The 24384-nt window shown below is 33.1% G+C and overlaps 2 protein-coding genes, 1 long non-coding RNA gene and 1 pseudogene across 4 annotated transcripts; 2 read left to right on the top strand and 2 right to left on the bottom strand.

Annotated features, from left to right (window-relative positions):
* The first annotated feature begins 54 nt into the window (after nt 1-54).
* Nucleotides 55-2031, top strand: LOC143568391 (uncharacterized). The gene is made up of 3 exons (XR_013141571.1): nt 55-231; nt 1327-1484; nt 1944-2031. It is a non-coding gene; the product is annotated as an uncharacterized LOC143568391 (long non-coding RNA).
* Nucleotides 2032-2330: 299 nt separating this feature from the next.
* On the top strand, nt 2331-4462 carry LOC143568415 (2-oxoisovalerate dehydrogenase subunit alpha 2, mitochondrial pseudogene; annotated as a pseudogene). Its single transcript, XR_013141575.1, has 3 exons — nt 2331-2714; nt 3526-3711; nt 4289-4462. The product of XR_013141575.1 is annotated as a 2-oxoisovalerate dehydrogenase subunit alpha 2, mitochondrial pseudogene (transcript).
* A 1538-nt stretch (nt 4463-6000) lies between these two features.
* On the bottom strand, nt 6001-10981 carry LOC143568389 (chaperone protein dnaJ 10-like). Its single transcript, XM_077054561.1, has 10 exons — nt 10873-10981; nt 10526-10585; nt 10350-10432; nt 9181-9334; nt 8972-9101; nt 8278-8436; nt 7259-7437; nt 7092-7172; nt 6367-6510; nt 6001-6182 (listed from the first exon to the last, which is right to left on the bottom strand). Exons 1-10 carry the CDS (start codon nt 10957-10959, stop codon nt 6090-6092), a joined length of 1170 nt encoding a protein of 389 aa, XP_076910676.1. The 5' UTR covers nt 10960-10981; the 3' UTR covers nt 6001-6089.
* Nucleotides 10982-13524: 2543 nt separating this feature from the next.
* On the bottom strand, nt 13525-18056 carry LOC143568388 (ras-related protein RABC1-like). The gene is made up of 6 exons (XM_077054560.1): nt 17900-18056; nt 15523-15591; nt 15353-15418; nt 15146-15267; nt 14393-14521; nt 13525-13697 (listed from the first exon to the last, which is right to left on the bottom strand). Exons 1-6 carry the CDS (start codon nt 18036-18038, stop codon nt 13593-13595), a joined length of 630 nt encoding a protein of 209 aa, XP_076910675.1. The 5' UTR covers nt 18039-18056; the 3' UTR covers nt 13525-13592.
* Between the last annotated feature and the right edge of the window lie 6328 nt (nt 18057-24384).

Here is a 24384-nt window from a genome sequence, read left to right as displayed (position 1 = left end):
ATATTTTCCCTACATATTGTTGATTCCTTTGTTGTACCAATGACTAGGTGAGTAAAGAAGTTGCACTAAAAGTGTATAGTGGCATGGTAACACTTAAATACTACGGATAAATTCTTTTATGAAGCACAAAGGCAAGGAAGATTATTATTCTATTTAACCTCATTTGGTGAGGAAGCTATCAATTTTGGAACAGCTGCAGCACTTAGCTCTGAGGACATAGTATTGGCTCAGGTTTGACTAAACTTCTAATATTCACGTTGAAGATATAGATGTTTTAAATGGGTACGTATTTAGGAGTAGACTAATTTGTCGTTAGAAAAAATATAATTTTTTGAAAATAAAAACATTCTACTAAAATACTGGCATGATCTTTTAGGCCCCCCGTAGTGGGACATTTTGGAGGAGAAAACGCACCCAAGACGACGGGAACACCGCCCTCCCTAGCGTTTTGGGAGTGTTTCGAGTCCAAAAATGTCTCCCAGCGCTATGGAGAAACGTTGAAGGTGCATGAAGGTGGGGCCATCATATTTTTCCAGCCAATAAGGAAGAAGGTGGTGGGCCATCATATTTCAAATCTAAGTTTTGGCATATGACAAAAATGGCCCTTCACTTATTTTAATATTAATTTAAACATACACAATTTTAACCTTTAAGTTTTACTATTAGTATTACTAAACCCTCTACTTGATTTATAAAGGAATTATAAAATATATTTATTATCGGTATTTGCATATGAATCCACGCTAAAATGTATGATGTTTGGAACCGGTTGACGCATAATTATTGTGTCTTTAAAAATTAAGAGATAATGTTGATACATATATAGTTTTTTTTAATAGCATTACTAGTTTGAAAACATTAAAACGTGATAAGGTGTCATATTCCGCCATTTGCGATGACAGAATACCTAGTTTCCATCACTAACGCATTCATATACCTAGTATCCAGAAGTTTTTTTTCCCTAAATTTACTAATCCAAAAAAGAAATCGAAGTAGGCTAATGGGCTTATATATTTCATCACTAAAAATTAGCTAGTTTAAATTCGCGGAGACGGAGTACCTAGTTTTCATCCCTAAAAATTAGCTTATATATATCATTATTTGTTAAGGACTATGGGCCTATTTATTTCAGCTCGGCTGAGGTATTTAAATTCTTGGAGACGACCCTGATTATTATTATTATTATTATTAAATTTCATCCATTACTCACGTGTCACTCAAGTAGGAATGAGCTAGCATACAAACATTCACTTTAGAAAGTAAAATTATATCATTTATATAAATCATGCACATTTGTTTTATACTTCTATATATTATAAATTGCAGTATAGAGAGCCAGGAATATTGTTATGGCGTGGATTCACAATACAAGACTTTGCAAACCAATGCTTCGGCAACAATAAAGGCCATGGCAAAGGCAGAAAAATGCCAATTCATTATGGGTCAAAGAAACTCAATTTTATTACCCTCTCATCACCCTTAGCGTATGTTACCCTAAAATATTAAGAGTATAAATGAGCTGAGCTGAGCTTGAACTTGACTAGGCTCGAGCTCGGTACGTGAGTCATCTTTTAAATCACGGGTTCGGGTCATTTTATTATATTATTAATTAATTTATATACGTTTTTAATTATTTTTATATATTTTGAGAAAAAAACCTTAAAGGAGCCAAAGCTCGGCTCTAGCTTGGTTGTCAGTGTGAAATTAATACATAGAATTCCAAAAAAGGCAAAATCTAAAAAATACAGAAGGCTCTTTAAGGCTTGACAAGCCCAAACGAGCTTCCCATACAAGGCTCGATAACTAAAATTTTTAAATGATTTTCAGGGACAACCTGCTCGACTCAACTCATTTGCACCCCTAATCTTAATTACTTATGCTTTTATTTCAACTTTTGAACACTCTCATAAAACATCTTTTTTTTTAATCTTTACATCTTTTAGCACACAGCTCCCACAAGCAGTTGGTATGGCGTATTCGCTAAAAATGGATAAGAAGGATTCATGCGTAGTTGCATTTTTCGGAGACGGTAGTGCGAGTGAGGCAGTAGAAATATTTGTTTTCCATTCGTTCTTTAATTAGAACTCAGCTAGTTGCTTTAAACCCGCATGCTGCAACGAGAACTTGGTCAATAAGAGTTCGTATGTACTGATTCGTACCATGTTAAAAACTTGTGGGGTTTTTTTGTGTAACTTAATGAAACTTAAGGGTTATCAAATTAAAAGGTTAAATATATGAGGTTAATTATGTAACTAACTGACACTTGTGGGGTAAAATGTATAATTATTTTTACACATATTTCAAAACTATGATTTTATTATACAGTGACGATGTTTTTTGACGACTGTCGGTGTTATTTTCTTATGAAGGGTGATTTTCATGCTGCTTTGAATTTTGCCGCGGTTATGGATGCTCCGGTTGTGTTCATATGTCGCAACAACGGATGGGCTATTAGTACTCCTGTAACCGAACAATTTCGAAGTAATTGTTCCGATAATATTACTTTTAGTGAAGCTTTTGGTGTGTCACAATGTCACTATCCGGTTCTCATTGAAATGGCTTGCATATGCGCAGGCGATGGGATTGTCGTGAAAGGCCAAAGCTATGGAACTCCAAGTATTAGGGTAGATGGCAACGACGCTCTCGCGGTTTATAATGTTTTTCGTAGTGCTCGTGAAATAGCCATTAGCGAACAACGACCAATACTTATCGAGGTTGGTATATATTAGATCATCTCTTTTCAAACTCTCAAAAAGACCCGTAAACATACTCAGAGTCAGCTAATAAATCATAGTTTTTATTCGTACTTTTATGATATAACTGCAAACAACTATTTTTACATTTATTTTTTTTAAATCAAAATTTTAATACCCAATCAAATATTTTTTTAAACCAAATCAAATGATTATTTATAAAAAAATTAAAAAAAATTAAGTCACTTGTTATAAACAAATACTTTACCTTCAAAATAATTTATATGAATTAAAGTATTATGTAAAGTTATATAAACTAGTGTTCTTATAATCATATTTGATTCAATTTATTAATTTTAGGCAGAATTACAAATTTTGTCATTTAAACATATGCAATTTATGAATCGGATCGTTTAAAAAGTTTATCTGCAGGCGTTGTTCTTTACATGACATGTTTGTTTGATTTTCGTCCTTTTAACTAACTACCATCCAAAAACCCCGTTACGTCTTGGCATGTGAGGGCATTTAAGTCTTTTTACTCAAACTATTTAAGTATTTATAATTAAAATACAAATTAAATATATTATTAGAAAAGGAAACTAAATAAAATATGTTAAACAAAAACCCCGCTAAGTCTTGGCATGTTTGAATTTAACTGAGCTTTTGGATGACAATTAGTGTAAATGACAAAAAGCGAATGTATTTTGTCATATAAATGATACCGCCCGCACACAACATTTGTAATTTTGTCTTAATTTTACTTTGTTAAGTGAAAGTCTTAATACTGATTTGTTTTATCTTTTACGTACATATTGTGATGGTGAAACACAAGGCCATGACATATAGAGTAAGTCACCATTCTACATCAGATGATTCCACCAAGTATCGATCGGTGAATGAAATCGACCATTGGAAAACAATGCATTCTCCTATAACAAGATTAAGAAAATGGGGCGAGAGAAAAGGTTGGTGGAGCGATATAGAAGAACTCGAGCTTCATGATGAAGCGAAGAAACAGGTAAATTGATCATAATCATTTTTAGAAGAGTAAATTGCGGTTTTCATCCTTGTGGTTTGTCCAAATCTACGGCTTTAGTTCAATAGTTTCAAATTTGCGATTTTCGTCCCTGTGGTTTCATTTCACCTACAATTAAACACGAATTCATTAACCCTGTTAAGTCTGGTCGTTAAACCCATCAGCGTACCCTTCACGTGAGGGGCGGTTTTGTCATTTTTCCCCCAAATACACCCCAGCCCCCTCACGTGAGGGGGCTTGCGAATTACGACCGGGGGTTATTTAGTGAGAAAAAGGACAAAAATGGTCCTCACGTGAGGGGCACATTGATGGGTTTAACGACCAGACTTAACGAGGTTAATAAATTCGGGTTTAATTGGAGATGTAATGAAACCACAGGGACGAAAATCGCAAATTTGAAAATTTAAACTATTGGACTAAAATCGCATATTTGGACAAACCACGGGACGAAAACTGCAGCTCACTCTTTTTAGAAACAGTGACTCGATTCAATGTGTCCATATTCATATAACCAAAAGTTAGTATTGTGAGACAGTTGACCGAGTACTAGCGTTTGCAGGTTAAACACGCAATCGATGAAGCCGAAAAGAAGGATATGCCACCACTTAGAGACATGTTCACAGATGTATATGATGAATTACCTTCAAATTTAGTAGAGCAAGAAACAATGCTTAGAGAAACAATACAAAGACATCCACAAGACTTCCCTAAGGACATACCAATGTGAAATCTTATAATGGAGTAAACTGCAGTTTTCGTCCACATAGTTTGTTCAAATATGTGGTTTTAGTTCAATAATTTTAAATTTGTGATTTTCGTTATGTGGTTTCATTTCACTTGCAATTAAACCCGAATTCATTAACCTCGTTAAGTCTGGTCGTTAAACCCATCAACGTGCCCCTCACGTGAGCTGCAGTTTTGTCATTTTTCTCCCCAAATAAACCCCACACCTAATTCACAAGCCCCCTCATGTGAGGGGTTGGGTGTATTTAGGGGAAAAATGACAAAACTGCCCCTCACGTGAAGAGCACATTGATGGGTTTAACGACCAGACTTAACGGGATTAGTGAATTCGGGTTTAATTGTAAGTGAAATGAAACCACAAGGATGAAAATCGCAAATTTAAAACTATTGGACTAAAACCACATATTTGGACAAACCAAAAGGACGAAAACCGCAGTTCACTCCTTATAATGTTTATAAATTTGTTATTTTAATTTAAATAAGTACTAGCCAGATTTGATGCTACCTTTCTTATCTTTAATGTGGAAGCATTTAGATGTGAAATAAGTGAATTCATTTATGCTTAAGTTCATGCGAAAAATCATCAGAACTGAGATGTTATCTTATTGTATGCATAAATATATTAATCCTATCACACAATCTCTCCTTTTTTACGGTAAAATACCTCTCTGATATATTGTGTTATGCTCTTCATTAAATCGACACAACACACGCGGGGAGAAAATAGACAAAACTGCACCTCACATGAAGGCACGCTGATGAGTTTAACGACTAGACTTAACGAGGTTAATGAATTCGGGTTTAATTGCAAGTGAAATGAAACCACATAGACGAAAATAGCAAATTTGAAACTATTGGACGAAACTCGTAGATTTGAACAAACCACAGAAACGAAAACCGCAGTTTACACTTTGTATTATTATCTTCTGGTTTCTTGCTCTATTTGTATTTGACAGTTAACAGTAAATAGTTGGCTAATGTTCATTAAAATGTTTATTCTTTTTAACAACTTACATTATTACCTTTAAAACAACTTAATATTAACATAATGTTATTTAAAATTATGTTTTTTTATTCCAACTAATTTTTTAAAATTTTATTTTTATAAATACTCTTATGTTACATAATATCTAATTGTGTTAAAAAATTTAAAACAATACATGGACAAACTACCACTGCTAAACTAATATGTAAGTGTTATATGGGATTTTAACTAGTCTACTAATTAAATAACACATCTATTCGCATAAAACAATACATAATATCGTTAGACTGGATGTTAAATTTAAGCAGAGGTGTGAGAATTGTATAAACACTTGTACATAGTGCTGGTCCGATATAATGTGGTTAAATAACCATTGTATGTATCACAAATAAAACAATATATCTGTATTTATGTGTATCTTTAAACCGTATTAAACGAAATCAATATAGCTGTATTTATGTATCACAAGATCACTATGTTAACAAAAAAGTATAAATCAACAACTTCATATGTTCATTTATATATAACTGTTTTGTATAAGTAACATTCCACAAAAATTAACACACAATATTCATTCACATCAACCGAATTCGCCTCTACATCCCGGATATTTGCAACACCTTAATTTCATTCACTTGCTGCTCTTGTAAACAATCTCGTCATCATCGTCATCATCCACATCATACGACGGGTTACACAAGCATCTAAATAACCTACCAATTCCCTGTTATATACATGCAATCATAAGTATCCAATACTATGCAAGTATAACTTTTAACATAAACCATATACTTTATAAAATATAATGTTTACATCAAGAAAGACAGAAGGTAAGCAGACAAGAAGCTGCGCTGCAAGCCATTAGATATGATTATGTTCAACTTTTAAAGATTATGAAAAGAGCAAACCTGTGTGATAAACGGGGCTCGATAACTGAGTGTTCTTGGTGAATCTTCATCATCGTCACTACTATCGTCACTGCTTGTATCGTCGTGAATATCGGAAGCAACTTTCTTCTTTGATGTTCCAACACTTTGAGATTGTTTTTCTCTCTAAAACCAATAAACATCACCATCAAATCAAAGTTGTAAAAACATATTTATTACTAGACCTGTAAACAAACCGAACGTTCAGTGAACTGCTCGTGAACTGTTTGGTGGGAAGTTCGTTTATTTAATAAACGAACGAACTTGAACAAAAAGTTTGTGTTCGTTTAATTAAACGAACGGACATGAATACATGTTTCGTGTTTTATTTATGTTCATTTATGTTCGTTTACATATTAATAGCAAATAATTAAACATTATCTAGAAGAGTTATCTACTTAATAGTATTATATTTGTTCATTTGTGTTCATTTATGTCTGTTTGTGTTCATTTATATTTGTTCATATATGTTCATTTGTGTTTGTTTATCTTTGTTCAGTTATGTTCGTGAACTGCTCGTTCATATTTTAGACAAACGAACATGAACATGTTCATTTTTTAATAAACGAACACGAACACAAAATACGTGTTCGATTAAGTGTTCATGTTCATTTAAAGTTAAATGAACAAACACGAACATGCCCTTGTTCATGCTCGCTTGGTTCGTTTACAGACCTGTTTATTACAACATCAAAACTCAATCCCACCTGAAATATTTTTCCTAACAGTTTTAGAGCAACCGCACGAGCTTTAAGTTCTTCCTTCTTCACATTATTATCATGAAGAACCTACCAAAAAAAAACAAAACAAAACAAAACTCAAATCTTCAATGATCTTACCTTAACAGCAAAAAACATTATATACTTTCACTTACCATTTGACAAACATGCAAAAGTGTAACTTCAATATCAACAACATTAAGTTTCCAGAGTGAGCTCATGAGTGTATCCTTGCTCGATTTTAGATGTGATTCAACGTCGTTTATGGGCCCGCTTCCGTCTTTCTTAAACTGGCGGCTCGCTTCTTCTTGAAGTTGCAGCAACTGAAAAGCCCCTAGAACCATTTCTCACCAAAATAAGTTAGTATAGTAACTTGATAATCAACATATGTACTTACTAACCATTTTTTTTTGTTAGTATTTATAATTTATAAATATATAACCAACTTTGTTCAAACTTTCTATAACTATATAACACCCTAAGTTCCAAAAAGAATTTTAGACATATTATAATGCGAAAAATACGGTCCCAACTTTTTTATTTCAGATGTTTTTTTGAACTGACATCAATCACTACATATAAAAACACGCATCTACTTGTAGATGAGGGCGGAAACTGTGGTTTTTGTCCAAGTCTGCGGTTTTAGTCTAATAGTTTCAAATTTGCGATTTCTGTCCATGTGGTTTCATTTCACCTGCAATTAAACCCGAATTCATTAACCATGTTAAGTCTGGTCGTTAAACCCATCAGCATGCCCTTCATGTGATGGGCAATTTTGTCCTTTTTTCCCCCAAATACACCCCATCCCCTCACGTGAGGGGAGCTTGCAATTTGCAAATGGGGTTTATTTGGGGAGAAAAAAGACAAAAATGTCCCTCACGTGAGGGGCACGCTAATAGGTTTAACGACCAGACTTAACGGGGTTAATGAATTCGGGTTTAATTGCAAGTGATAGGGACAAAAATCGCAAAATTGAAACTATTGGACTAAAACCATAAATTTAGATAAACCCATAGGGACGAAAACCGCAGTTTACTCTTATACATATAACCCAATAATAATAATAATAATAATAATAATAGTAATAATTATTTTTTTAAAAATTTAGAAACTTAAAAATTTGTTGGTTAACTTTTTATTTTATTTGAGTTTTTTATATATTTATTCTAGTTACCCTTTGCTGCAGTAATTTGTGATTTCCAAAAATGCCCTTTATTCCGAACCCACTCGGCCATAAATGGTACCCCAAGGTAAACTGCTTTCTTTCCGAGCTCTTGTGCAGCTTGTCTTTCGTACATGTATCCGATAGTATGCAAGATATTTGCTCCAAAAGCTGTTACAATAGTAGTTTAAAAGGGGTCATAATAACAATAATAATAATAATAATAATAATAATAATAACAACAACAATGGAGGTAGGCCTGTAAACGAACCGAATGAACACGAACACTTAATCGAACACATATTTTGTGTTCATGTTCGTTTATTTAAAAAATGAACATGTTCTTGTTCGTTTATGTTTGATTGTTTTAACTCTAAACGAACAGTTCACGAACATAAACGAACATATATGAATTAATGTAAATGAAAACAAAGAAAAACATAAATGAAAACACTTAAATGAATATATAAAACCATTAAGTTAATGAGTCATCTAGATAATATTTAATTATTTTCTGTTAACATGTAAAAAAACGAGCATTAACAAACATAAATAAACGAACGTTCACGAACAAACGAAACATGTGTTCATGTTCATTCGTTTAATTAAACGAACAAAATTTTTGTGTTCATGTTTGTTTGCTTATTAAATAAACGAATATAAACGAACTTGTTCACGAACAGGCCTAAATGGAGGCATCCACAACCTGCATGCGAAAGTCGTTCTGCCTCTGATTCGGCTCGGTGCAAAAACCCTTCTTTATCGCCTCGAACATATTGTTGAACAAAGTTTTTTAACATTCTAGCCAATTTTTCTTCTCTTTCTCTTTGTATAGTCTACAATTTAAAATATTTTAAAAAAATAGTTAAATAAAAAAATCATCATTCAAATTCATAACATATTATTATTACTTGCCTTGAGTTTTTCATGTAATATTTCAGGGGTATCATTTTCACCAACTAACTCTGCAGAAGCCATTGTTGCAACTGCTAAGTGACCTATGTAGTCTTCAAATAACTCACTTCCAAAAAGAAAAGCGAAAACCGCAGTCGAATCCAGCATTGTTTCCCTGTGAAATGATGGATAATGTAAGAATATTAATATATGTTTTATGCATATGATGTTTGTGACATATAACTAGGGGTGTTAATCGGTCGAGTTATTGTTCAACCAGAACAAGACCCATATTTTCAGCTAAAACCAAACCGAAAACCAAAACTTCGGTTTCTGGATTTTTTGAAACAGCTCGATTTCGGTTTTTTGGTTTTAATTTTGGTTTCGGTTTGGTTTTGGTTTTTTCGGTCTTTGCCATTTTAGCTTGAAATTTTTAGGCCGGAAAAAAAGTTCGGCAACAAATAATGAATTTAGGTATAAACAATTTTGTTAATTGTAAAATAATAGACTATTATACATTTGACCAAAAATATTTGAGTTACATATTTATTAAATTCTTATAAAGTACTTAACATAAAATATAAAAAAAAAAAATATTAGGAATTCGGTTCGGTTTGGTTTTTACAAAACATAAAACCAAATAGCCGGTTTTTGTTTCGGTTCGGTTTTTTCAGTTTTTCGGTTTCGGATCGGTTTTTTCGGTTTCTTACACACCCCTAGACTGTAACCGAACACGGCCCATTTAACTCATTTATCTACATGTGTCAAACGAGTTGGCAGGTTGACGAATAATAATCAAATTGTGAAAATATTAATCGGGTTGTATAAAATGGGTTAAACGGGTTAGTGGGTCGACCCATTTAAACGCACAAATACTCGTTTAATTAAACAGGCCAACCCGAACGCAACCCGTGTAACCCATTTATCTAAAACATATCAAACGAGTTGGTTAATTTGGAAAATAATAATCAAGCTGCAAACGTGTTAATCAGGTTGGTGAGTTGTAAAGAGATGCTTAAACGGGTCACAAACGGGTTATTGGGCCGACCTGTTAAAATGAAGTAACGAACCCATGAAAATGTTAGCCAAATTGTGAACTACCCGTTTAACTAAACGGGTCGACCCAAACCCGACCGTTTTATTAAACGGGCTATTTTTTTATTATTATTTAATATAAAGCCCATACTTACTTTGATATGGATCCCTTTCCATTCCTATCATATGCATCTCTCTTCAATGGATCACTTAAAACTTGATAAGCTTCACCAAGCACCTACTTATAAACGATAACCGTAATTATATTAAACAAACCACAGTAGTTAAATCCATTAAAAAAATATATATAAACATCACTCGAAACACTTGCCTGAAATCTCTCAGCCGCTTGCGGATCATTTGGATTTTTATCAGGATGAACTTGTCGCGCCTGTTTCACAAAGCAGGTCAAAATATACGGGTCAAAAATGACACAAAAGTGTGTTCAAATTTCAACATCATACTAACTTCAAATAATCAAAAACTGAAATAAAATGATGGGATTTAATCATTTAATGATTTAAATCACTCGAAACATTTAACTGAATAATTTTAAACGATTACAGGAAAGTGACAGGTTTTTAAAACAGACAACAAGCTGCGCTGCAACCCCCTTTTGGATTAGCAAAATCGATCATACTGAAAACAAGATTTAGGATTTTGATACTAAAAACATACCTTGAGATAGTAAGCTTTCCGGATTTCGTCATCGGATACATGTGGACTAACACCAAGAATATCATAATACTCAGTTTCTTTCACCATCACAATAATCTTGATAATAATAATAATATCCACACACTACACAAACTAACACCCGAAAAACCCGATCCCGAATTCCAGGATCAGAATGCACAGAATAGAATGTGTGAAAAGTTAAGAAAGAAAGAGAGAGTGAGAGATCATGATTCATAGAGGAATGAATAAAGAAAGATGGAAAGTTAAAGAGTGTATATTATTATTATTTTTATTATTATTAGTTTTTTTTTAATAATTTGTGAAAGCTTTTTCGCGGGAAAAAAACAGTATTATAACGGTTGATGTGTGGTGCTAATGATGTCTTGTGAGTTTGCAACTACTTTTTTAAAATATGCCCATTACTTGCTTTTGCAAAAGGTGGGTTTGTGTTTGGTTGTACTTGTAGGGTATGGACCACAAGACCAGTGTTTTCAGGGTTAGATCGGACCGATCGGTCAGATTAGGACCCAGGCATTCGAAGGGTTTAACTGTATGGGCCTGGTACAGACAAACTTTAACTTCTTTGAAAGTTACGAGTCTGAAAGTTACAAGTCGCAAACACTAATAAAAAGTTTGGTATTCCGTTTCAGTGCTCGGTTCGAAAGAAATGTGTAATCATATTTCTTGTAAATGTTTATAAAATATATATTTTAAATAACATATCTTATATTTCTCAATCATATTTTTATTAAAGTTTAAAGAATGAGTTATGGTGCAAGAATATTATTTACCAAGTTAAAGAAAACCATGGAGTATTATTTAATAGGAGAAAGATGAGAAATCAAAATCTAGACTACTGATGAAGTCGACACATGGCATCGAATGTTTAGTTAAGAGAGACGCGAGAAAACTAACTTTTAGGTAGCCTACAAAGCTGATCTGTGTTCTTTATTATTTTTTTTTATTAGATACAGAAGATGAGTATATGTAAAGTAAATAGCTTGTCTTTCTTATTTTTTAATTTTTTAATTTTTAATATTTTCATGCTTTGATTTCTTCAAGAAACCAACGTAGTTCTTCTATCTTTTAAATATAAGTAAAATGACGACATAACTATAGTAAATTTTTTTATTTAATAATATTATATAAATATATTTAAATTAACTAAGACGTTATTCAGTTCTTGAGTTCAGTCTGACTAGTAAACAGTATATCTGTTTGTTGAATATAAGTACGGTTATTAAACATGTTGCAAACCGGACCATTCAAGAAGTGACACTTTGTTTCATGGGTTGGCCTCACTCATATAATCAAAGTATTATTAAAACACATTATAACAAAATACAGTTTCTATATAATTTTAGCACATTATTATTTTAACATGGGCCATGAATAACTTTTTTTATTATGTTTTTAAACTAAAAAATGATCCGTTTCGACCCATTTGTCATGAATGAACTATGAGCGGGCCTGTTTGGTTCAGTTCGTTATTTATCTCAAACGAGACAACTAGAAAGATTATAGGCAAACGGAAACAAATTAAACGGTTTGTATACTTTAATTCATATGTAGTATAATTTTAATGCATACAATGTCCTAGCTTGTTTTTATACAAATATATAATTAATGTAATAAACAGGATTTAGTATAACAAAAACAATCTTGAGAAACCAATCAATACTATTCGTTTTGCTTACTAGTTACTATATTACACTCGTTGCATCCAAAACGTGTTGATGGTATTTGAGGTCATGCATTCCACATGAACCGAACATCTATTTTGTCTAGGTATATTGGTTTTTATCAGTCTCAACTATCTCCTTTTGGTCGTTATCGGTCCCAATTAACAAATAGGCTGCTGGCGGTCCCAACTTTTACTGCATATGTTCCCAACAGTCCGCGACTAACGGAATCCTAATACCATTAGTTGCAGATCGTCGGAAAAACGTTTTTGCTCGCAAAAGTCACATTTTTTTCCAGAAAACACCACCCGAACACCGCCACCACCACCAATTGACTCACCACCAACCAAACACCACCACTTGAGCACCACCAACTGTTTCTGACGATGGTTCTAGGGTTCCGGCGACCTCAATAATTGGGGCTTTTACTAGAAAAAAGTTCTTAAAGGTGCGACACAAAGTTACAAAGACGTTTGGGACAAAGTGTTGAGTTTTCCGGAAAAAAAAATGTGAGTTTTCCGGCAACTAACGACGTTGGGATTCTGTTAGTCGCAGACCATTGGGAACGTATACATTAAAAGTTGGGACCGTCAACAGCCAGTTCGTTAGTTGGGACCGACAACGACCAAAATGCGATAATTTGGACTACTAAAAACCAATATACCTTTTATCTACAATCGATAGTAAGATTTGCCTAAAGTATTACAACTTTAGTCTTTAAGTGAAAATAGTATACTGGTTGTCAACCAAATAACCAAAACCGAAACAAAAAACCGGTTTATAGTTAACTTTCAGGCTAAAGAAAACGCCCAAATGATATGTTCGATTAACCTACAAAATTGTAGTTTCGGTTTAATCAACGAACACCCCTAAACTATATAAGAGCTCAATATAAGATTAACAAATATTAATAACAAAAGAAGCAATGCATTTAAGATGAAATTTACAGCTTTCTTTATGAACAATGTCTAGACAATTTTGAAGATTAAAAATATATAAATGACCAAACAATAAATATTATATAAAAACATATCACCTTTAGCAACAGGCACTGGTTGATGCATCTGCAACTGGCTTCTGTCTAAATATGTTTCTTTTAACAGCAGTTGATCCTTCATCAGTAAGACTAGGTGTATCCAAAATCTGCATATTAACATTTACAAAATATTATCTTAACAAAACTGTTACTAAGAAGTTGGGTATATTGGTTTTAAATATACCCAACGGTCACATTTTGGTCGTTACCAGTCCCAACTAACGAAATGGTCCTATCTTTTATCTTTTTTTCTACCAACGAAATCCTAACGCCGTTAGTTTTTTATGACGTGGCGTGCCAGTCTGTCAAAACTCGCTTATGTGGCATATACACGGCGTGCTTATATGGCAATCATTACACCGCTGCCACCACCACCACCGCAGCATTGCACCACCACCTGCCACCACAACGACCAAAAGAGACAGACAGATATACACTCGCATATTTTGGTCGTGGTAGCAGGTGGTGGTAAGATGTCGCAATGGTGGTGGTTGCCATCATGGCAGTGGCGGTCTTGCGGTGGTGACAGTGGCGGCCTTGGTGGTGGCGGTGGTGCAATCTGCCACATAAGCACGCCACACATATTCCACATAAGCAAGTTTGTGACACGCAAGCATACCACATCATCAAAAACTAACGACATTAGGATTTCGTTAGTTAGGGTTCATTGGTAGAAAAAAATGATAAAAGGTGGGACCGTCACCAAGCATTTCGTTAGTTGGGACCGGCAACGACCAAATGTTGATAATTGGGATTATTAAAAACCAATATACCAAAAAACTATAATCCATTAAACATATACCTTTAAAACAAGTTCTTCAAAACACTGCTCCACATTAACCCGAGTTTTCGCGCTACATTCGATAAACAGACATCCGTATTCCCTTGCAAACTCGATTCCTTCCTTCTTCGTGACAACCCTTTCGTTTTCCTGCATAATTAATATTACACGAAAGTTAAAATACAAAGGGAGACAAAAATGACAAGTGTGAGAATGATTTTTGGCCTAAAAAAGACCTTAAAAAAAATTCAAGAAAAATAATTAAAAAAATCATAACTCAAAATATAAATAGAAAACGAAAAAAGTAAAAAAAAAAAATAAAACATTTCCCACGTCTTTCTCGTTTAAAAAAAACACACAGTGACGAAAATAAGCAAAAAACAAAATGATAAATTAAAAAAAGACACAATAGATCGAAAATATAACACAATGTCAATGTTGAGTAATAACGCAATATCAAAGAAAAAAGACAATCAATGACGAAAACAAACAAAAAACACAATGATAAATAAAAAGACACGATGATCATTTAGCCTTAACATTATGTCTTTTTTTTTGGACGAGGATGACAAGGAAAACATTTTAGGTTTTTCAACTTTTTTTTTTGTTTTTTTATTTATATTTTGAGTTATGATTTGTTTATTAATTTATCATTATTTTTTTAGAGGTTTTTGTGTGGCCACAAATCATTCTCATCTCCCTTTGTAGAATAACTTGACCCTACACGTTAAAGTTAACAAATATATAATCGATCCCTGTTTTTATTATATTTACCTTATCGACTTTATTGCCAACAAGCATCTTGATACAATCTTGATTTGTCGAGTGCATATCAATTTCTTTCGCCCATACGTCTGATAAATTAGTGAACGTTTCTCTTCGTGTTACGTCATAAACTGTTTAAATTTACCACATGAGGCAGTTAGTGAATATTATTTAACTAAAAGATACGATTTTTATAACTTAAATGGATTCATGTACCCATTATAACTCCTTGAGCTCCTCTGTAGTATGAACTAGTTAAAGTTCTGAATCTTTCTTGTCCAGCTACAAAATAATATTTGTCACATAAGTTTTACTAGATAATATAATATATTTAAATGGCTTTTAATTAAATAAAAAAAAGATAATTAGAAAATGAAAATAGTTACCAGTGTCCCAAATAGCAAGCTTCAACTTTTTTCCATTAATTGTGACATATTTCACCTTAAAATCCACACCTGTAATAATGGTGAATAGTGATTAAACTTAAATGTTAACTAGTAAGGGCGTTACCGAGCCCGAGCTCGACTCGTTTTGACATACAAGAGCTCAAGCTCGGTTCGTTTTGAACTCATTTTCGAAAGCTCGAACTCGTGTCATGAGTTGATTTTTCAAGCTCGGACTCGGCTTGTTTATTTTTTATTAATTAATTTCATTCGTTTTTAATTAATTCTATATATTTTGAGAAAAACTTTAAACGAGCCTAAGATCAACTTGAGCTCGTGTAGTGCCTTAAACAGCTCAGCTCGGCTGTACAGTGTTAATTAATACATAGAAGTCCAAAAGGGGTAAACTTTAAATATACACAAGGCTCGAGTTCAGGTTCAATAACAAAATAAGCTATATTTAAACCTAGAGCTTCTCAAAAACGCTAGGCTGGTTTTGAGCATTTGAAAGGCTCGGCTCGTTTATCCCCTAATGTTAAGTATTTCAATGTTATGCAGGGGGTGTTAACGAACTGAGCCAAGCAGAGCCCAAGCTCGACTAGGCTCGAAGTCGGCTCGTTTTGACTTACAAGAGCTCGTGCTTGATTTGTTTCGAGCTCATTTTCTAAAACTCAAGCTCGATTCGTGAGTCGCGTTTTCAAGCTTGGACTTGGCTTGGGACTGGTTCGTTTATTATTTATTACTTACTTTATACACATTTTTAATTAAACTTATATCTTTTCAGAAAAACCTTAAGCGGGCCTAAGCTCGGCTCAAGCTCGTGTAGTACATTAAACGAGCCAAAGCTCATCTATGCAGTGTGAAATTAACATATAGAAGTCCATAAGAGGTAAACTTTAAAATACTCTACGTTCTAGGCTCGGGCTCAACAACTAAACAAGCTATATTTTAGGCTCGGGCTCGTCTCAAAATCGAAAAAGCTTAGCTTTTTATCAAGCCGATCTCGAGCATTCGGACGGCTTGACTCGTTTGCACCCCTAATTTTAAGCTGAACTTGCCGAGCCCGAGCTCGGTTCATTGCAAGCTCATTTTCTAATGCTCGGGTTTGGATCTTTAATTATGTATTAACTAATTTGTATACTTTTTTAACTAATAGTTTTATATATTTTGAAAAAAAAAACATTAAACGAGCCTAAGCTTAGCTGTGCAGTGTGAAATTGATACATAGATATCCAAAAGAGATCAAATTCAAATATACACAAGACTCTTTAAGGCCCAACAAGCCTAAGTGAGCTTCCTATACAAGGCTCATGCTTGATAGCTAAACAAGCTTTATTTAAGGCCCGGGCTTAATTCCAGCTCAAAAAACTTGACTTGAGCTCGAAAAAGCTCGGCTTGTTTTGAGCATTTTGTCAAGCTGATCTCGAGCATTCGAGTCGCTAGGCTCGTTTTTATCGGCTTCAAATTATATACTATCAAATAAAATGCCATTGAAATTGAAAATTGTTTAATTAACTGTACATAATTTGAGAAAACCCTTAAACGAGCCTTAGCTCGGCTCAAGCTCGTATAGTACTTTAAACGAGCCATAGCTAGACTATGCAGTATGAAATTAAAATTACTACTACATAGAAGTCTAAAAGAGCTATAATTTAAAAATATATAAGGCTCATTAAACCCAAACGAGCTTCCCATACAAGGCTCGGACTCGGGCTCGTAATAAACAAGCTTTATTTGAGACTCGAGCAGTCGAGCTCGAAAAAGTTCAGCTTGTTTCGAGCTTTTTATCAAATCATATAATATCAAAATATAAAGCAATTTATTAACTAATACGATTTTTAACTAATGTTATACATTTATAGAAAAAATTTAAGCTATCAAACATAAAAATACACAAGTCTCGTTAAGACTGAACATCTTCCTATAAAAGGCTCGAGCTCAGACTCATTAGCTAAGCCAGCTTTATTCCAGGCTCGGGCTTAAAAAAGCTAGCCTCGTTTCAAACTATTAATCGATTATATCAAATAAAATGCAGTTGAAATAATAATAATAATAATAATAATAACAATTTGATGTGTTAAGTATTTCAGCTTTAAATTATATAATATCAGATAATAATAATAATAATAAAATGAAACGAGCCAAATCTCGGCTGTACAGTGTGAAATAAATATATAGACACCCGAAAAAAGGTTTAATTTATAAATACATAAGAGGTCGGGCTCATTAACTAAACAAGCCTTGTTTGAGACTCGGACTCAGCTCAAGCTCACGGCTTGGCTCGTTTGCACCATAATGTTAACTATTTATAAGCTTCAATTATATAATATCAAATAATAATAATAATAATAATAATAATAATATGTTACTGTTTACCTACCAATAGTAGGTGAAAGTTCTTCAATGGCGTTATTAGAAGTAAAACTTAATAACAGAGAGCTTTTACCCACTCCTGAATCCCCAATCAACAACAGCTTGAATAAATAATCAAAATCAGATGAACCCGAAGATTGATCCATTATTATTATTACTATTATTATTATCAATCACGAACCCTAATTGATCACGTAATGTTACACAAATCATAAATTAAACGCATAAATGTGTGAATTGAACGGAAAATTAATGCGTTTGAAAACAATTTTCCGATCTGGAACGGTAACAGAAAGATAATAATAAGCTTAAGATACAAGCAAAAATTAAACAACAAAAAAGAAAGTTATTGTTTTTTTTTCTTTCTTTTAACAAATTAATAATTGTGTTTAAAGCCACTTTAAACAAGTAACGACCAGTTTAACTTTGGTTTGGTTCGTTTATTTTTTATTAATTAATTTTTTTATATGTTTTCATGTATAATTTATATATGTTGAGAAAAATCTTAAATGAGGATAAGCTTGACTAAAGCTCGTGCAAATTTAGCATTGTTCACGAGTCGATTCAGGGTGGTTTTGAACTCGAGCTCGAAAATAAGTGAGATGGCTCAGCTAGGCTTGAGCTCGATTTTGAAGTTAAATGGGCATAAGATCGAGCCAACGAACGAGCTATGTCCCTAGCCGAGCCATGGTTTATTTTGGCTCGGTTACAAAAATGAGCCAACTTAGCTCAGGCTGTTTCAAATCAAGTTTTTTTAGCTAATTTTATCGAGCGAGCCACGGGCCCGAGCTTCAAGTCGTGAGTTTTTTGAATAACCCTATATGTGATATATTAAACAAGCTTAAGCTCGCCTTGATCTCGTCTGCACAATGTGAAATTAATACATAGAAGTCTAGAATAGGTAAAACTTGAAAACACACAAGCCTCGACAAAACCTAAACGAGTTTTGCATACAAGGCTCGAGCTCAGGCTCGATAGCTAAACGAGCTTTGTTTGAGGCTCGGGCTAAGAAAAGCTCGGCTCTCTTCGAGCTCGAGAAGCTCACTATCAGCCAGGGCCGGCCTAGGGGTGTGGCCGGGTAGTCGACGGCCACAGGCCCGACACCCCGCTAGGCCCGAAATTTATTTTTTTTAAATTTATATGTATTTTTATGAAAAAAAAAAAATTATGTATAATCAATGTTTCAACATAATTTCATAACCACTGGTTTAGTCTAGTGGCAAAGAGGTATGACATCTAACTAGGTAGCCCACTTCAAATTAAATTGTTTAAACCCCAAAAAAATATTTCTTTTATTTAAGGCCCAAAAAGCTTTTCGCCTTTGGCCCAAAATTTTTTTCGTCTTTTCGAAGCCGGCTCTGCTATCAGCTAAACTCGTTTGACAAATAAATCTTTGGATTTTTTTCCAATTTTTTTTATAAATCTTTGTTCATATTAACAAATAAAAGTATTTATGTTTGTATCATTGAATTTTTTTTTCAATAAATATTGACGCGTATTGCTTAATGTTGTTTTATGGTATACGTGTAATACGCGATCTCAACACGGTCACGAATATATAATATTCTTTTTCTTTAACTTAATTGTTTATGTTTTCTTGAATTGCAAATAAATTAAAACTTGATAATAAAATATAAATCAAGTAACTTATGAGTAAATTAATCATACATTTGAGTCATTCACTCGTTTGAACAAGAACAACTACAAGCAAAGTAATCAGTTAAGACAGTTACTACCTTAGCGTTTAAATGTTATTAAGTATAATATAAGTGATTATAATCGAAAAGTTAATACGAGATTGTTGGTCATCTTAGCGTTAATTTATATTTTTAAGTTGTTTATTAATATAAAAATCAATAACTTAGCTCGATATATATCACCACAACAAATGTTCTTATGTGTGTAATGTGAAACTCACTACGTAATACATTTTTTTTTTTCACATCTCACATTACAACGTAACGAATGACCTAAGGTAAGTTTGTTGAAAATAAGCTAGCAAAAAGTTAATGTTGGTATTTTTGTAGTATTAATTGTCAGCAATTAAACTTCATGGGTTGTTTTTGTAACAACTGTATAGTTACTTATAGCATTCTTCAATTGAGTTTACGTGGCACTGTTTGAATCTGCAAACGCATGTTACAAACTACTTCCCTTCATTGGACCTTCATTGGAGTGGTTTGTATTTCCACCGTTAGTTTGTGGGCAAAAACAACACAAAAATGGGCCTGTGCACATTTGTATGTGATGAACTGATATAGAAATAAAGGAAAAGTAGGTGATGATATGTCGATTTGAAAAAAAAAACACGGATAATAATAACTGGATGAAGGGGGGGGGGGGTTGGAAGTTTCCTTCTTGAGACAAGGAAAGTAAAGTGCATGTGTGCATGTTCACTAGTCAAGAAAGGAGAACATGTGTTTTCCAAAGTAATGAAGGTGAAAGCTAGTGGAAAAGTTTAGGCAATTACTTGGTTCTCTTTCATGGCTGCTTTAATGGGGATATATATGATTTTAATTTTTATGAGTCGAATCAAACTTATGTGTAGTGTGTGTTCACACTTATTATTATTATTATTATTATTATTATTATTATTATATATAAAAGGAAACCTAAGAAATACTGTAGCAATCTACAGTAAAGTTTATAGTTATACAGTTTTAGTCCCTGTTGTTTGAGTTATACATATTTTAGTCCCTGCTATTAATTAATATATATGTGTTATATATTTAGCATCTTGATTTTGTCTATGTCTGACTTAGGCCTCTACCTTTTCACATTCTTTTGTATATTTAACGGGATGGACATGTTAGGTTATATCTCTAATGGGAGGAACCGAGGTCATATCTTATCTCTTAACGGCTCAAACTCATGTTGTGTATTGTCTCTAACATGTTTATTGGGGTTATGTTTTATCTAGAACCAATACCAACCGATCTTTGCGGGACACACGATAAAATAAACGCATACGTTGCACAACTACGGCGCAATGCGCCGGGAGTCTACTAGTTATTATTATTCACTATGATAGATTGATAGATGATACAATAATTATGTATTCTTTTACAATAAGATACATTATCACACTAGTGACTAGTCGTGTATATATATACTTTTTGAATAGGCGTTTGTACGGATTTCAAATAGATACGTACATTCTAGCTATAATTTACAACAATGAGTCTAAAAAAAAGAAAATAGTTCCCTAAACGGGCTACCATGCATGTCAGTGACGAATCTAAAAGAGAAGTTCAGGAGTAACCCAAAAAATATTTTTTTGTTCTATTGGTAAAAAAATGTGGTCAACAGGTTTCGAAACTACATAGGTAAAGCCCCCAGGATTTATAATAATGCTTGATAGACACAAACTACATTCTCGGGTTTAAAATACAAGGAAAAAAATGATAAAATTAGATAGAGGAAGAAAGGAAAAGAAATTATATATCTAAAAAGTATTCTCGAGTTAAAATAAAAGAAAAGAAAAGAAAGTGTTAATTACATTCTTGAGTTAGATCGGAAAGAAAAGATAGGAAAAAAAATGTAACTTTACAATTATGTTCTCATGGCAATATGGAAATGATAATTGAGATATGGTAAATTAGTAATAATTTAATGGGCTATAAACTTTCATTCACAATCCATATTTAACTGGAAAGTTTGGAGGAAAAAAGCCCTAAATATTTCTTTTCATTCTCTTTCTTTTATTTTAAAAGAAAAACTCAAGAATAAAAAAAGAAAAATTTTCTTATCTATTCTTTTCTAAACCCTTAAATAAAAAAAAAACTCAAGATTACAGTATTATAGATTATGTTATAAACTACTAAACATAGCATACATATTGGTTTCCTAATAATGCAAAAAACATTAAATATCCGTACTTCACCAACAAAGTTGAGGGGTAACTCGGGGCTACCCCTCAAACCTCCTAAATCCGCCTCTGGCACATGTACAAACAATGTGTCCACCATGCAAGTTTGTCACACTATTATAGGGTCTTCTAACGCACAAATTATAATAGTGTGTCTAATCAAATATTCAATGCACTGATATTGTTATAAAATGGTACAAGTGAGCTAAAAAGATGATAAAAAATGATGTCATGGATATTAATGCAATAGATATAAACTATCAAGGGATTAAATCTCATGTCAATTTTATGCATCACTATTATCAACCTTAATCTATATTCATTCACATTAAATATAAAATTTGTGTGATCGTTTATCATTATATTTGTTTTGTGTCAATAATAAAAACAAGATTATGGGCTTCAACACTAATTAAGTGTGGTTAAAAAAGATGTAAGGAATTAATGGACAGCTTTTGACATCGAACAGTTTAGACAATTTTTGTTGTGATATTGTGGTAGCGTTGTAAACGAATCGAACCAAACAAGGTCTTGTTCATGTTTGTTCGTTAAAATTTTATCAGACAAGCAAACGATTCATGAACACCTAACCGAACGAAATTTATTGTCCGTGTAGGTTTATTAAGGAAATGAACGTGTTTGTGAACGGTTCACGAACACGTATTATTTTATTTGGCTTACCAATACCAACAATGGTCAATGTCAACAGTTTGGTTCAGCTATCAACTTTGTGTTAGTCTTATAGTTTTTTTAACGGACGATTTATATATAAACAATCCAAAGACTAGACTAGCAAGGAAAATTCGATAAACAAAAATTAACGGATAAACATAAACAACAACATTAACGAACATGAGGATACGTAAATGAGCACATTATAGAATGTTTATGAACACAATTGAATGAACATGGCCTATTTTTGTGTTCGTTATTTGTTAATAGAACGAAACTACTTGTTCTTGTTTGTCCATTTATTAAACGAACAAACATAAACGAATTTGTCAAACAGTTCATAACTAGTTCGCTAAACGTTTGATTTGCATACGATCCTAAATGTTTGGTTTTTTTTAATTAAAAGACAATTTATTGTGATTTATTGATGGTGACTTTATCCTAGTTGATGTAGTTAGAGTTGGCATTTTGGGGTCGAAAACAAACACTAAAATTGGGGTACTTTCTTAATTTTATTCATATCAACAATTATAAGAAACAAAGAAAAATATAATTGGCTAAACTATAAAAATAGTTGAAGTGAAACTTACCAACAACCATTGTATTTCTATATACATGTGTCAAAACACTCTATATTATATATAACCAAAATAGTTGTGTTGGCAGTGTCCTTTTTAACATAAGTGATTGGGTTTTGAAATAAAGCCCGACCACTTATGTTAAATTTTTTTCTTTTTAGTTAAGATTGTTTATGGCAATGGCCTCTTGGTATGTCGACATTTGGTGTTTATCTCTATTAAATTGTTATGGTTTTGAGTGTTGCAAAGTGAACAATAGGTGCATTTAGGTGTTAAATTTTAGGAGGGTGTGTGTACATTGTTCAAAGAAGAGTTAAAATTGTAATATTTTAAATGCTTACCGTAGGCGTCTGGAAATCTACCTGGAGATAGAAGGGAATACAAAGAGTGAAAATTTTGTAAGAATATTTTGTAAGGAAATCAGGAGGAGCCATAGAGACACTGTGGGGATGAGAGAGAGAGAGAATGCGACATGAAAGAGAGAGTGTGGCGTGTGTCTGCCCAACCAAATTGATTGTTAAGGTTGAATAGTATACATCTGACACCCGACCAAGATGATCATCATGTCTCTAGTAGTGAAGTAGAGGGACGATGCTCTCGCTCTCCCAAGCCATATCCTCCCACATTCCTCTCCCGTGTTCTTCGCTAACTTCACTCCAAATTCGGTACACACTTTCTACTTCGGCTCCAGATTGCTACCTTCCGAAGGCCATGGGTCAGTGTTTGTGTTTCCAAGCGAGTTCGATTACTACCTTGACTTGCTAATTACCCACTTCCATAATCATTCCCTCCACCCTAACAACCAAACTAGGTATTTTTAAAAACATGAATTTCTATTAAAGCATGATAATCACATAAATAGATCAAATTTGTTGAATAAGTTGTTTACAAAATAATCAAAACAAAATGAATGTTTGTGATAAATTCACTTGCTCCACGAAATTCGACTATACAACAAGACAAGTGATATCTTTTAACCACATATAAAACTAGTTATAGACTAATAAATTACAACATTAAATGTACAAGTTATATACATATTACAAGCCATTTAAGTACATTACTATAAGGTAACTAGAAAAAACGAAGTACATAATGAGTACACTTTAACACTGTCTGATTGCCTACTTCTAAGTATTATAGTACAACAACGTATGCAAAGGTTTCTTTTTTGTTTTCTATCAGTTTTTTCTAACACCTTGATATCATGAGGACAAAGACCCTCTTATATGCAGAAAGGCTTAATTAACAAAAAGTTTTACACTTGTTGAGCTGGAGGATGAGGTTGAGGTCTTCCGAGCTGAATCTCCTCGCAGGGTTGTGGATACACCACCGTCTCCCCCATATAAGCACTCAAAAAAGTCGACAAACTTA

The sequence above is a fragment of the Bidens hawaiensis genome, unplaced genomic scaffold (assembly GCF_021521415.1).
Source record: "Bidens hawaiensis isolate Kalapana, Puna unplaced genomic scaffold, B.hawaiensis_p1.1 tig00023985_1, whole genome shotgun sequence".
Lineage (NCBI taxonomy): Eukaryota > Viridiplantae > Streptophyta > Magnoliopsida > Asterales > Asteraceae > Bidens > Bidens hawaiensis.
The sequence above is the reverse complement of the archived record's forward strand: the minus strand, read 5'-3'. Positions and strand labels throughout refer to the sequence as shown.

Coding starts and splice junctions, on each gene's coding strand:
- LOC143568388 (XM_077054560.1), bottom strand. CDS start 18,038: ATGGATCAATCTTCGGGTTCATCTGATTTTGATTATTTATTCAAGCTG. Junction 15,592..17,899: donor AGAACTTTCACCTACTATTG/GTAGGTAAACAG, acceptor CCATTATTACAG/GTGTGGATTTTAAGGTGAAA. Junction 15,268..15,352: donor AGCTCAAGGAGTTATAATGG/GTACATGAATCC, acceptor AAATTTAAACAG/TTTATGACGTAACACGAAGA.
- LOC143568389 (XM_077054561.1), bottom strand. CDS start 10,959: ATGGTGAAAGAAACTGAGTATTATGATATTCTTGGTGTTAGTCCACAT. Junction 10,586..10,872: donor GGAAAGCTTACTATCTCAAG/GTATGTTTTTAG, acceptor TTTGTGAAACAG/GCGCGACAAGTTCATCCTGA. Junction 6,511..7,091: donor TGTTAGGAAAAATATTTCAG/GTGGGATTGAGT, acceptor TATTGGTTTTAG/AGAGAAAAACAATCTCAAAG.